Below are 12,256 nucleotides of genomic sequence, written 5' to 3' on the forward strand. Positions count from 1 at the left end.
TCAAAAGGTCCGCTTATTGCGTGTAGTTCAATCATCACGTTTCACAATATTTGTCTTTACACGACATGCCAACACCACCCAGCAAACGCGACTCAAATTGGACTACCCGAGAACTGGAAACAGCTTACGACACCTTGTGGAACAGGCATGAAGAGCACAATAGACGTGTTGAGGCCATATTGCATGGCGACAGCAGCGAGAAGATACAAGTCAAGCTCGATAGCACCTACGTAACAAAGATCCTACAATACTAGTCATCGATAAGATTTATGCAAAATCACATCCATAGTCTAGAGCAGATAACCCAAGACTTTCAGCAATAGATTGATCAGTTGAGAGGCACAGGGATAGACTCTTCAGCCACTCACGGGACTGATCTCGCTAGGGACACAAATCATGAATACTGCCAAGAGACCGCAAATGACCGTGAACAGGACAATGACCGTGAACAGGACAATGACGCGTAGGACGAAGAGGACGAAGAGGACGAAGATGCAAGTCGCGGCGACGAGTCACGCATGCCTCCACTAATCTGTATAGCGCCTTCTTCGCAGCCCAAGGACACCACCCAGGAAGAAACCAGTGCCGCCAACAATGATGCCAATGCATTAACCACAGTCCGGGACTACTCTAGGAGGTTGAAACCAAGTATAATCTTAGTATAAATGTACTAGCCCTTCGCAGCCATCCTCTTCCCGATCCGAATGTCCAAATGCCGAATGAGGCTGGTCGCAAGGTCTAAACGAAGTCATGGTCAAAGTTTAGATGCACCTGTCGTAAGGGAGGTGTAGGGTCAGTTTGCTGCAGGGAGGACAAATTACGGTGAGATGTGGTGATCCGCCAAAAAGTAAAATGGCATGGGACCCTGTGGATACATAAGAAGAAAACATGTAGAAGGTCTGCGCAAGGCTATCTGATCGACGTATTCGTTCGAACGCTAGCATGTTTGGGGGCACGCCAGCTCGTGTTGGGGTAATTGGTGCAGGTGTTCGAGGGTCTGCTAGATTTGGTGTGGACCCTAGTTGTGGAAAAGGAAAGGAAGGGCACGTGTGCATGTGCTTCAGGGCGCTAAGATGTAATCACTGTCACGACGGTGTATGCACTGTGCTCATCCTCATTCAGGCTGTTGCGTTGGGTGTACACCGCTTTCGGGCAAGACCAAAGTGCTGGAGATTGTACTAGCGTTCCTGGAGTCCGTCTTTGGTTACCTGAGCTGTATGTATCTTGCCGACTACCAACTTGGATGTACAACAGCTCTAATTTCGCGTTTAGAAACACTCCTCGGAATCTCATAAGCGAGTTTAATATGACGAGCATTCCTCGTCATTCCTCGTCATTTGGCGGATACATTTTCTCCGAAGAAAAGAAGTGAAGTGGAAGGAAAGATGGTGTGGTACTGCCGAGTCAAAGTACGAAGCGATCTAGAATTACTGCTTTGCAAAACGAATCTCAAACGGCCGGCTAAGATTTAGGCTCAGGGGATGGTACCTGCTATCGTGTACGCGGTGTGCAAGAAGATGTCAGCGTTGCAAAGTTACGCGTGTTCAGAACACCAAGTCTATCTCCGTGCCTACCAAACTTCAACTGGGCATGAACTGTTCATGTAGACTTTACACTCACATCTGTGCGCTCACTTACGCGGTACAGTCGTTCCATCTCCGCTTCGACCTCGCTCTCATGACAAATGCTTCAAAACATAGACTTCACGATCTCCACAAATCACGCACTTCTCCCTGTATCGCCAGCTTCATACTTGGATACCGATATGCAGGTCATCTTTGCTTGTCTGAACAACAACGTGAGGATAAGTCAGCATGGACCCTGAGCTGAAGAAAGCCTAGTGGTAGAGAGGAACCGCTACGTGTATACATGTGCCTCAAGCGAGTCACAGTCCACCTAGATGTCAAAACGCCAAAATTCCAAACATGGCCGTTGCTATTTGCTCGCCAGAGCGCACAGTACCATGCGTTCTGGACGGAAAAAAGATGAACACCGCAAGAGCCTCCTCCGAGCCCGGAACAACATTATACCCTGAAATAAACGTCTTACCATGGATGTGCGGAAAAGAAAAGAACTTCAAGCTATGGCTTGCAATGGGGAAGTAAGAGGACAGTGCGAGGTGAGTCGTTCGCAGTGAATGTTTCAGCAGACGAAACAACAGGAAGTCCAGCCTCAGGGTTTTCAACGTTTTTTATTCCGATCTTGAACCCTGAACATGCTAAGGCTGAGATCGAGCGAATGTGAAAGCAAGGCGAAGTCAACCTTTCTCCGAAGCGGCGATAGCAAGTATACTTGTGAAACAGACGGCGACGCATATTCGTCCTAGACCCTAGCCACAGTTGCTATACTCAGGGCCTCACCATAGAGTTCAGTTTCAATAACCGTTACCAACAGTGGTCACATACCTCGACCGACGATCACTTACCCTCAGCACCTCCTCTCCTCGTCTCCATTCCCATCCCCATCCCTTCCGCTCAAACCACCCTGCGGCCACTCCGAACATGCAGTCCAGAATGCCGAGTTGTGCCATGCATCCCCGGTTCATCTTCCTTCGCTTACAGCACAAACTCTGCTCCCACCACCTACTATTCTTCCTCGTCTTCCACGTACACGCACCATGACTCGGGGGTTACGTGGCCAGAGTCTGAGTATGGGACCCGGTCTAGAAAGGTTACCAGAGCGCTTGCCGAGTACCCGAGATTGGATAGACATGGCATGATAGACAAGGGGAAGCGAGTGATGGTGTGGAACGAGCCCAGGATTAATGGCAGGTACCCCGACTTGGAGCTCGAGACAAGGAGAAGAATAGCGGGAGCGCATACGATGAACTATACTGGTGAGGGGAAAAGATGGGATCATAATGTTGCGTAAGTTTCTCCTGTTTGTTGTACTAAGGAATCGGCAACTAAGGTGCCCAATCAGCAGGAAGATGCGCAATGATAGTCAACGGGACTCCGAAGCTATGTCCCAAGAGGGTAGCATGGACCCAGATGAGCGCGCGCCTACTACCGCTGTCGCATTCCAACCAGTCCTTACCATGACAGCAGAACGCCTTCGGCAAATGCACAAAATGGAGCTCGCAGAAGAAGAACAGCAGAGGGAGGAGAGGAAGGAGAGTAGGAAGATCAAGTCAGTCGTCAGACGCGCTCTTCGTGGATTTTCACGGAAGTGAGTCGAATGGTGTTGCAGTCTTACGGTGTTGGTCGACGTGGCGTGACCATCGTCTCCCGGCTAAATGACATCCTTGCCTACTCCATGATCATGATCATGAGAGTCACTCCACTCAACACCATAGTAACGCCACTTCACAGATGGCTCGCACATGTCTCCATGGGGATATCAGCCACTCTAATAAACACATCTTCCATATCTCCAAGACTAGAGACATAAATCCACCTTTTCATACATGACATCTCTTCTTGTCTCCACAGTACCAACAGCAAATCAATACAAACCCATCACCTTACACAACACTCTACCACTCTTAGAAGCAGAAACGGACAAGATGCAACATCATTTTCATATCCCACACCCACATTTACACATGCATATGCACGTGCCGCACCCACATCTACACGTCAGACAGCACCTGGATAGGTGGCTAGAGGATGTTGCTGAAGTTTACAGCCGTGCTGGCTGAACAACCAGACCAAGTGATGACAATGACCGGGGGCAGGCAAGTAACAAGCAAATCGTTCATGTACCTGCAACACCTACTAACTTCTCACGATAGAAGCGAAACGAGAGACGTAGGGTAATGTGTTGGTAATGAAGCAAGGACCGGCGTATGGAGTTTAGTTCTTGGGATAACCTGGGTAAATTGAGTAATCTAGATCTATACCCATGTTAACGAATGATTTGATATGTGCGAATGTAAAGACCAGCTCCAGATTCACCTTACCTTGCTTTCTTATCAGCTCATCTCGCGATTTCAAACAACGCACAAGGCACCGATTTTGACCGAGAACATGAGGATGTTGAGATCGAATGCATAGCATCTAGACCCAACTCCCCTTTTGCGGTCAAATGCAATTACTCGAGAGAGAGAGAGAAGAAAAAAAGGTCCGATGAAAGCGTGGCGGCGGAATCCAGACTGCTGAAGGAAAGTGGGAGAAAAACAATCTTGAACCGAATACTCGCCGGGTAGCGAATGGTGGTGGTAGTAGTAGTAGTAGTAGTAGTAGTAGCATGCGCCACAATCTGCATTGTACTTTTTCGCTCGTGTGACCCAGGCTTCAATCCGTCGATCCACCGACCCTCATCATCGGGCAGAAAGCATCCAGCAGGAGAAAAGCCGAAACATATATAAACTCGCACAAATTTCCACGCTGCCCCCTAAAGGGCTCCACTCTCCTTCTCTTTACAGACGAGTACGACGTCACACATAGATTTGCGCTACCGGTGGATCTGGCCGGCGACCAGCCGGGCGGGTTAGAAAGGACAGGGCAGTTATTCTCATCACGATATATCTGTATTGGACTGGGGGTGGAATCCTGAATCCCACAGTAATCCGCTCCTCATGTGTCCTCGGCGATCCAGAAGTCCCAAGATTGCGCCGCGGAACTGGGTGATCCGGACTAGGGGTCGAGTCAGTCAAGATGGGGAACATCAATCGTGAACATGGAGAATTATGAAGATTTCCATCATGGGTATAACTGTTATACGAGAGAGTAGGTCGCCGGCCTGCTGGTTATTGACCGGGATTAACAGAATAGAAGCGTCATTGGACAGAAAACGGGACTGGGGTTGGGTGATTTGGAAATGATGCCTGACAGTTCGGCGAGGCTGCATATATTGGATCTGTAGGTTCGCACAATATTCCCCAGAAGGCAACTCCAAGATGCTTAGCACCAGGGTATAGAGTAATCGTCACGATGCGAGTGCGAGATGGGCAGACCCGTGTGATGATGACGTTGGGCCGCTGTCGCAGTACGTGATGCATAGTAGGTCTATTCAGGAGAGGGAAGGTGCTCAATACCGTTCTACCATATCACGAGATGAGTGAGACGAACGTTGGTGTTGATGTCTCCTAAAACGTTGCTGTCCGACTGTCTCTCGCACAAGGTTGCATTAGACCCGAAGACGAGGTACATGGCCAAATGGGGGCCTGGTTCGCGGGAGATCAGAGATCAGATTGCGTACCTGGATCCAGCGCCCAGGGCAGAGGGCTTATTCGTTCGGCCGCGATCCGGAGCGACAGGTGCCGTGTATCTACAGCAACTGTTCGGCCTCTCAGGTGGGACATGGTGGGCACCAGCCACTGGGGGAGGGCCTGCACGCTAGTATACCTGGGCAGGGGGAGGGGGCGCATCTCAGGCTAGCTGAGGCAGTCGCTGACTCCGAAAACATGGCTTGAGGTAAGAAGACGGCACAATCCACGGTGAATACTGAACAGAATCCCCACATTCTATTGCTTTGAGTAGAGCTTCGACATACTTTGAAGAACGACCGAAGTCGTGAGATAGCGATGATGATGGGAAGATGGCCATGATTCAGGATTACGCTTGGTGAGGATCGTCAGGCAGCATGCGACTGTGGATTGGTGGACAGCCCCGCTGCCAGGGCTGCCCAGAAGTTTGTTCCTGCGTCGCATCCCGATCAGGCATCGCACCAGGATTTCGATGCATCTTCTCAGGAACAGGCTACAGCATCACAGGATCATGATCTCGACATGGTAGCGAATCCATCGTTCGGCGCATGGGGCGCGCGGCGCTAGGCAGTTTGGTGCTTTTTGCAACAGCTGTCAAGTGCTACTCTCACCGCCCGTGGCGCCTCGAAACATGCAGTTAGCTCCGAGTCCGTGAGGTCGAGGGATACACGTCTCCCGGACGCGTTGTACCACGATGACAGGGCAGGCGGTGAGATTTGGCCATGAGCTGTTGTTGTTTCGAAATGTTGAACGTGCGAGAAGGCCAGATGCCCACTGTGCTTTTCGTTACAGAATCTCTCGCTTACTTACACCAGATTGAGGTATTGCGCTATCTACGTCAGGTGAGCTGTCGCTCTGGACCATCATGCTGGCGTGGAGGGCTGCATGCTTGGGTGCAAAGGTGATTGACAGCAGACTGACCAGAAGGTGCGGCTGCGGCGTATGGTGTAAGTCCCAATGCGTGGCTGATCGGCGTGTGCGACCAGACTGCAGCAAGAGGGGTTGAGGCTTGAATTATGCCATGTCTACTGCTTGTGATAGGCTCATCGTCTAGAGGCGCCACGCTTCTCGCGATTGTGGAGTTTGTGCAAGCTTGAACAGCCAGCCCCTAGGCTCAGCATACTAGGATCTGCCATGGGGCCCCTGCGCAGACGGCAACTAAAAGCAACGAACGCTGATCTGGTCAGAGCGTGAAAGTTACGGAAACGGTAGAGCCGCAGCCATGTACCGCGTTTTTGGGAGCGATCCCTGGGGTCAATCGGCGAGCGCGGCGCTATGGCGCATGCTGGGGTGGATGCCATCCTGATTCCTTACAAGTCATGCTCGGTATATAACACTTGATCGCCCTAGCCTTTTGGTGCAGTCAAACTCAAAGTCCAGCACAACAGCAACTACCAGCCTTGCATCAAGACCCTTGACCAACAATACAACCAACACCATCTATCGGAACATTCTACCAACCACCTGCCAACATGTATCAAAACCTTGGACGTACACCCAACTGGGACACCTGCTTCAACCAAGTCCAACTCACTGAGGAAAACCTACGAACACACACTGCTACCCACAAGAAGGTATGTTTTAACTTCCAACGATGGATGCCTCTACCAGTTCACTGCTAACAATGGAACAGATTGACAGCGTTTGTGAAATGGAAGACCAACATTACTACCGGTACGACGGTGAATTCGCTGAGTCAGACGATGGAAACGTGGAAAGCCAAAGAGAGACAATCGCCTTGAGAAGAGCAGCATCGTTGGAGGTGTTGAAGGCCTACGGCGGGTGCTTCGCTTCCGGCTTCCTCGCACTACAAGAACCACTCCCATCAAGACCGAAATCCAAACTCAGGTCATACGAGAGCGCATACAGCGTCGACATGTCAAGAACGGCTTCCAACGCTACATCACTCGAGACCGCTTCAAGCAGCTGGAGTAGCAACGTCGACATTCCACGACCAGACTCGTCTACCTTGGGCGTACCAGTACCAGAAAGCAAGGGAGGAAAGTGGAGCTGGAGAAGCATGAGGCGGAGTCGAAAGCAGGCGGCGAAGAAGCTCGAAGTTTAAAAAAAAAAGATGTCACCTGGCTGCCCTGTCGGTCTTTCCATTTATCTTGTGTATGCTTATTAGCGAAGGCGTTGGGGATTACGGATACCATTCAAAACTGCGGAACCATCTCTTTTGTCACGATGCCAATGGCGGAACTATTCAAAACTTAACGGACAAGCACGACTTTGTATTGTTTAATATATATATATATACCAAGAAAAGACGAACTCATTGAGCCTTTTTGACAAACACAAGATACATCTCCCTTGCAACTTGTGCAGTGCTACTTTACAGTACCCGAAGACCGAAGTGCAGGCGGCCAGGTTTGGAGAGCCGGAGATGAAACATGAGTAGATAGCCGTCGCACATTGATGAGATGTCGAGAGGACCCCATCAGCAAATGCGTTAGAGGTCGACACGCATCTAGACCGCGCGACCTCATGAGGAAATCTTAGGCGATAACCTCAGCTCACGTCTAGGGCTATGAGTAAGAGCATGTCTTGTTCCGAGGCCACGATGGTGTTGCGGATATACTGCGGACTCATGCATCCCACGGGGGATGTCCTGCAGGCTGGCGGACAAGCACCGCCTGACCAAGCAACCGAGCCAGTCATAGTATGCGCAATCCTTGGGCAAAGGTGCGTCCGAGGTTAGTCAGGAGAAAAACAAAAAGTCGGCACGAGAAAAGGCCTTGAGCCTCAACAAGATGGATTGCCGGCCGCGAAGACGAAAAGACGACTCCTTTGATGGAGGAAAAGGATGCGGCAATGACGTACTGGTGGGGCACTGAGATGGAACGGCAAAGCTCGGCGCCCGCGTGGAAGTCGCGATGGTGTAGGTGGTGATGATGATGATGAAGCAGGTACGCCCAGGGTTGAGAAGTGCAAAGGTGCACGGGATCTTCTGGACGTGTTCGCTGAGCATCATGCCACCTGGATGAAGCATTGATAGTAGTCATGCCGCTTTGTTCTGGTACAATGCGGCTGCTTCACCGCCTGGTCTGTCATTGCCTATCGTGATAGCAGACCCACCGTTGACGCCTGCTGTTATGCATTCTATAGCCATCGGCGGACCTGCCGGGCTTGGATCCCTCAAAACTGCTACCTCCGCCCATTGTAAATCCCTCTGTTCTCTCCAGTTCTACACCGCATACGCCACCCGTACTAGCACTTGCAGCATATCGTCGTGTGATAGTTGCTCTTCCGTCCCTATAGTCTGAAGCATTCTCATACAAAGGTACCGCCCCACCCCCACCCTAACCCTCGACCACAGTCCCAGCTAACTCCGGAGAAGTACCTAGGCCATACACTATCTTCACCACCCACTACACTCAACCCAGCACCCATCGACTGGTGTCTTGACCCGACCTCCCCCGTAGCATGAGCTCGCAATCTTCCCAACCCCGCCGAACCTCGACTGTTCTCGACCCGTACGCTGCGCCGCACATCTACTATGGCGAGAGTCACTCGAAAAAGCACACGAGAGCCAGGACCTACTCACACGTGAGTAACGCACTCCTTCCCTCTTCTACTGTTATGACAGCACTAATTGGGGGGTGCAGAACGTAGACAATTCTACGCGCAACGCCCCAATTGCCGAGGGCGCCATTGCCGGGCGGCGCATCAGTCACGGTGCGTACCTTCCACGGCACCCGCGACGCGACACGTGCTGACAGCATCAGATGAAATCTCCCTGCAGCCTCGCCGCTTTAAAATCAATGTCGAGGAGACGCTCCAGCAGCTTCTCGCTCGCGAAGATTCGGACCAGAATTACCAGATCACAATAGACGACAAGGGGCCCAAGGTACTACCTGCTGCACCTATGTAGAGAAGACGGCTGACAAGACACAGACCTTGTCTCTCGGTACTCTTGGCTCCAATGCCTTCAAGAAGCACGACGTCCGCGGCACCTACATGCTCTCCAACCTGCTCCAGGAGCTCACACTTGCCAAAGACTACGGCCGCAAGACCATCGTGCTTGACGAATCACGTTTGAACGAGAATCCCGTAAACCGCCTGAGTCGCCTCATTCAATTCTCCTTCTGGGACGGCCTTACACGCCGCATCGATGGCTCCAATATTGCCAAAGTCGGTGTCGACCCCAAGGACTGGACGGATGACCCACGTCCACGTATATACATCCCTCAGGGCGCACCTGAGCAGCACGAGTACTACACCCGCATTGCTCGCGAGCATCCCGACATGCGTCTCGATGTTATCTGGCTGGACAAGGACTGCGACAACGACGATTACGTGCGCGATCTAAACAAGGCACCCGGTCTACTCGCTATCGCTATGGAGGAATGGATAGATCCAGAGACGAAGAAGAAGGATTTGAGGGGTCTGCCATTCGTCGTCCCTGGTGGCCGCTTCAACGAACTCTACGGATGGGACAGCTACATGGAGTCGCTCGGTCTTCTTGTCAACGATCGCGTCGACCTGGTCAAGTCCATGGTCATCCACTTCTGCTTCTGCATCAAGCACTACAACAAGATCCTCAACGCAAACCGCACTTACTATCTCTGCCGATCCCAGCCACCTTTCCTCACCGACATGGCTTTGCGATGCTACGAACGCATCAAGCACGAACCTGGCGCGCTCGACTTCTTACGTGAAGCTATTCTCGCTGCCATCAAGGAATACCACTCGGTCTGGATGAGCGCGCCTCGCCTAGACCCCGTTACCGGGCTCACCAGGTACCGACCTGGCGGAAAAGGTGTACCACCTGAGACGGAGGCCAGCCACTTCCACCACGTTTTGATGCCGTATGCAGAGAAGCATGGCATGACATTTAAGGAGTTCGTCGATGCATACAACAACGGACGCGTCGAGGAGCCTGAGCTTGACGATTATTTCCTACATGACCGCGCTGTGCGCGAATCCGGCCACGACACCTCGTACCGTCTGGAGAGGGTCGCGGCAGATCTCGCAGTTGTCGACATCAATGCGCTACTTTACAAGTACGAAGTCGACATCGGCCGTTGTATCCGCAATCACTTCGGCGACAAGCTCGAGATTCCAGCAGCATTCTGTACTGGTGACATGAAGCCTGGCCACATTGAGAACTCTGCCACGTGGGAGCGCCGCGCTAGAAAACGCCGCGTTCAGGTGGACAAGTATCTCTGGGACGAAGAAGCCGGCATGTACTTCGACTACAACACAGTCAAGCAGCAACGCACCGGCTACGAGAGTGCTACCACTTTCTGGCCCATGTGGTCCGGTCTTGCAACTCCTCGACAGGCTAGCATTCTTGTGGAGAAGGCCCTCCCTAAGCTGGAGGCATTCGGTGGAATTGTTTCGGGTACAGAGAAGTCGCGCGGCAAAGTCGGCCTTGACCGCCCCAACCGTCAATGGGATTATCCGTTTGGTTGGGCGCCGCAACAAATCCTCACCTGGGTCGGTATGCAGCGATACGGTTACGATGCAGAGGCCCAGCGCCTGGCTTACCGTTGGCTTTTCATGGTTACCAAGGCATTTGTTGACTTCAACGGCGTTGTCGTTGAAAAGTACGATGTCACGAGGAAGATTGATCCTCACAGGGTCGAGGCCGAGTACGGTAACCAAGGCAGCGACTTCAAGGGTGTTCCTCGCGAAGGGTATGTTCTGTTCTCACGTTGCACTTTTGTCTATTCACGACTAACATTGCACAGCTTCGGATGGGTCAACGCAAGTTACGTTTATGGTCTTACGCTTCTCAGCGCACATCAGCGCCGTGCTCTCGGTGCTCTCACCGACTGGGATAGCTACGCCAAAGCCATGGAGGATCTTGGCATGATGTAAACGACTTCCACTTACTTTGTTACGACTATACGATGTACATTGCATTGATGTTGGGTCTGCTTCCTAGTTCGAGTTAGAGGCGTAGTAGGAAATCTGCCTGAGCTGCGCTCATGGGTTTTGCTTGCAAGTCTGAGGGAAAGCGGTGGATATATGAGCACAGCAAAGGGAAAGTCTGGAGGACGTGGTACTGCAGGAGCTTTCGGTACAGTACTGGGGGGTGGACTCGATATGACAGTTTAACCTATGCCTATGATCAAATGAAATACGACAACAACCCTCAAATCCCTGTTCTGTTCTTCGAGGCGTCATAGTTCTGCAACACCAATTCTCAAGGGTAGATCAGAGGCGCATTATTTGGTCTCATAGATCCTATACCATCCCGTGATCTGTGAAGACCCATTGCGCGCTCGACCCCACCAAAACTCGGCGCGTCGCGTACCTTTCGACGCGGGGATGGGCTTTCTCAACACCACCACCACACAATTGGCTACGCCGTTAGAACCCTCAGACCCCATAACACTTGTCCATTGAATCTTTCAAAATGCCGTCGGTGCCGGTCCACCTACCTTCCGCAATACCCTCTCGCGCTGAGAATCCTCTCCCACAGCTCCTCCACACACCCTCCGGCCTAGCACTCGTAGAGATACAAGGCACGATTCATTTTCCGACGCCTACTGACTCGTCTGTACCCTCCACACAAGTCGGCAAACTTGTCTTCCCACACTACAACCCCGACATCAACGACCCGAGCGACACAAAGTGGATGAAGCGCTTATACATGTACATTGGCAAAGGTCAGCGCATGACGGGCGAGTGCAAGAAGCTGCTTAAGCCGTACGGCGTTATCCGCAAGAGGGAGAAGACAGACGTTGAGAATGTAGACATGGGTGGTGTTGAACAAGAAGATGGTGCTCAGGAGGAAGAGCTGGAGATTGTCGAGGTGGTGAGGTACAAGGTTGTGTTTTCTGCACGACCGGAGCCTATCAGTGGGGTTGCTGAGGTGAAATGAGGAGAGGGAGAGGAAAGAAAAGATGCTTCTCGGTCGAAAGTGAAGGTCAAGAGGACCACTCGCGGTGTACACCTAGCCTTCCAACGCTTGCGCAACGATTAAACGACGCCTACGCATTGCGCGTGATACGACGAGCTACAGGCGCAAACCTCCCATGAAATTGAGAGCACAAATCGCAAGGCCGGGAAACGATTTAGGGTGTCATACTAGCAACGCTTCATGCCCAAACATTCAGGAAGATAGAACAAGTCCATACGTCAACCTTCCAGGAG

At 51.7% G+C, this 12,256-nt stretch overlaps 4 protein-coding genes across 4 annotated transcripts; all 4 read left to right on the forward strand.

The window, feature by feature from the left end:
- Window positions 1-2,617: 2,617 nt before the first annotated feature.
- On the forward strand, window positions 2,618-3,172 carry ALTATR162_LOCUS4197 (uncharacterized protein; the record flags this gene model as incomplete). The annotated part of the gene is made up of 3 exons (XM_043311807.1): window positions 2,618-2,648; window positions 2,723-2,867; window positions 2,923-3,172. The coding sequence occupies 3 exons, from the start codon at window positions 2,618-2,620 to the stop codon at window positions 3,170-3,172; spliced, it is 426 nt and encodes a 141-aa protein (XP_043167742.1).
- Window positions 3,173-6,621: 3,449 nt separating this feature from the next.
- On the forward strand, window positions 6,622-7,214 carry ALTATR162_LOCUS4198 (uncharacterized protein; the record flags this gene model as incomplete). Its single annotated transcript, XM_043311808.1, has 2 exons — window positions 6,622-6,723; window positions 6,783-7,214. 2 exons carry the CDS (start codon window positions 6,622-6,624, stop codon window positions 7,212-7,214), a joined length of 534 nt encoding a protein of 177 aa, XP_043167743.1.
- A 1,361-nt stretch (window positions 7,215-8,575) lies between these two features.
- On the forward strand, window positions 8,576-10,975 carry ALTATR162_LOCUS4199 (uncharacterized protein; the record flags this gene model as incomplete). The annotated part of the gene is made up of 5 exons (XM_043311809.1): window positions 8,576-8,698; window positions 8,758-8,827; window positions 8,878-8,999; window positions 9,047-10,791; window positions 10,846-10,975. 5 exons carry the CDS (start codon window positions 8,576-8,578, stop codon window positions 10,973-10,975), a joined length of 2,190 nt encoding a protein of 729 aa, XP_043167744.1.
- Window positions 10,976-11,516: 541 nt separating this feature from the next.
- Window positions 11,517-11,984, forward strand: ALTATR162_LOCUS4200 (uncharacterized protein; the record flags this gene model as incomplete). Its single annotated transcript, XM_043311810.1, has 1 exon — window positions 11,517-11,984. The coding sequence occupies one exon, from the start codon at window positions 11,517-11,519 to the stop codon at window positions 11,982-11,984; it is 468 nt and encodes a 155-aa protein (XP_043167745.1).
- Window positions 11,985-12,256: the final 272 nt, after the last annotated feature.

Source organism: Alternaria atra, assembly GCF_907166805.1.
Source record: "Alternaria atra isolate CS162 genome assembly, contig: 23, whole genome shotgun sequence".
In the NCBI taxonomy this organism is placed as follows: Eukaryota; Fungi; Ascomycota; class Dothideomycetes; order Pleosporales; family Pleosporaceae; genus Alternaria; species Alternaria atra.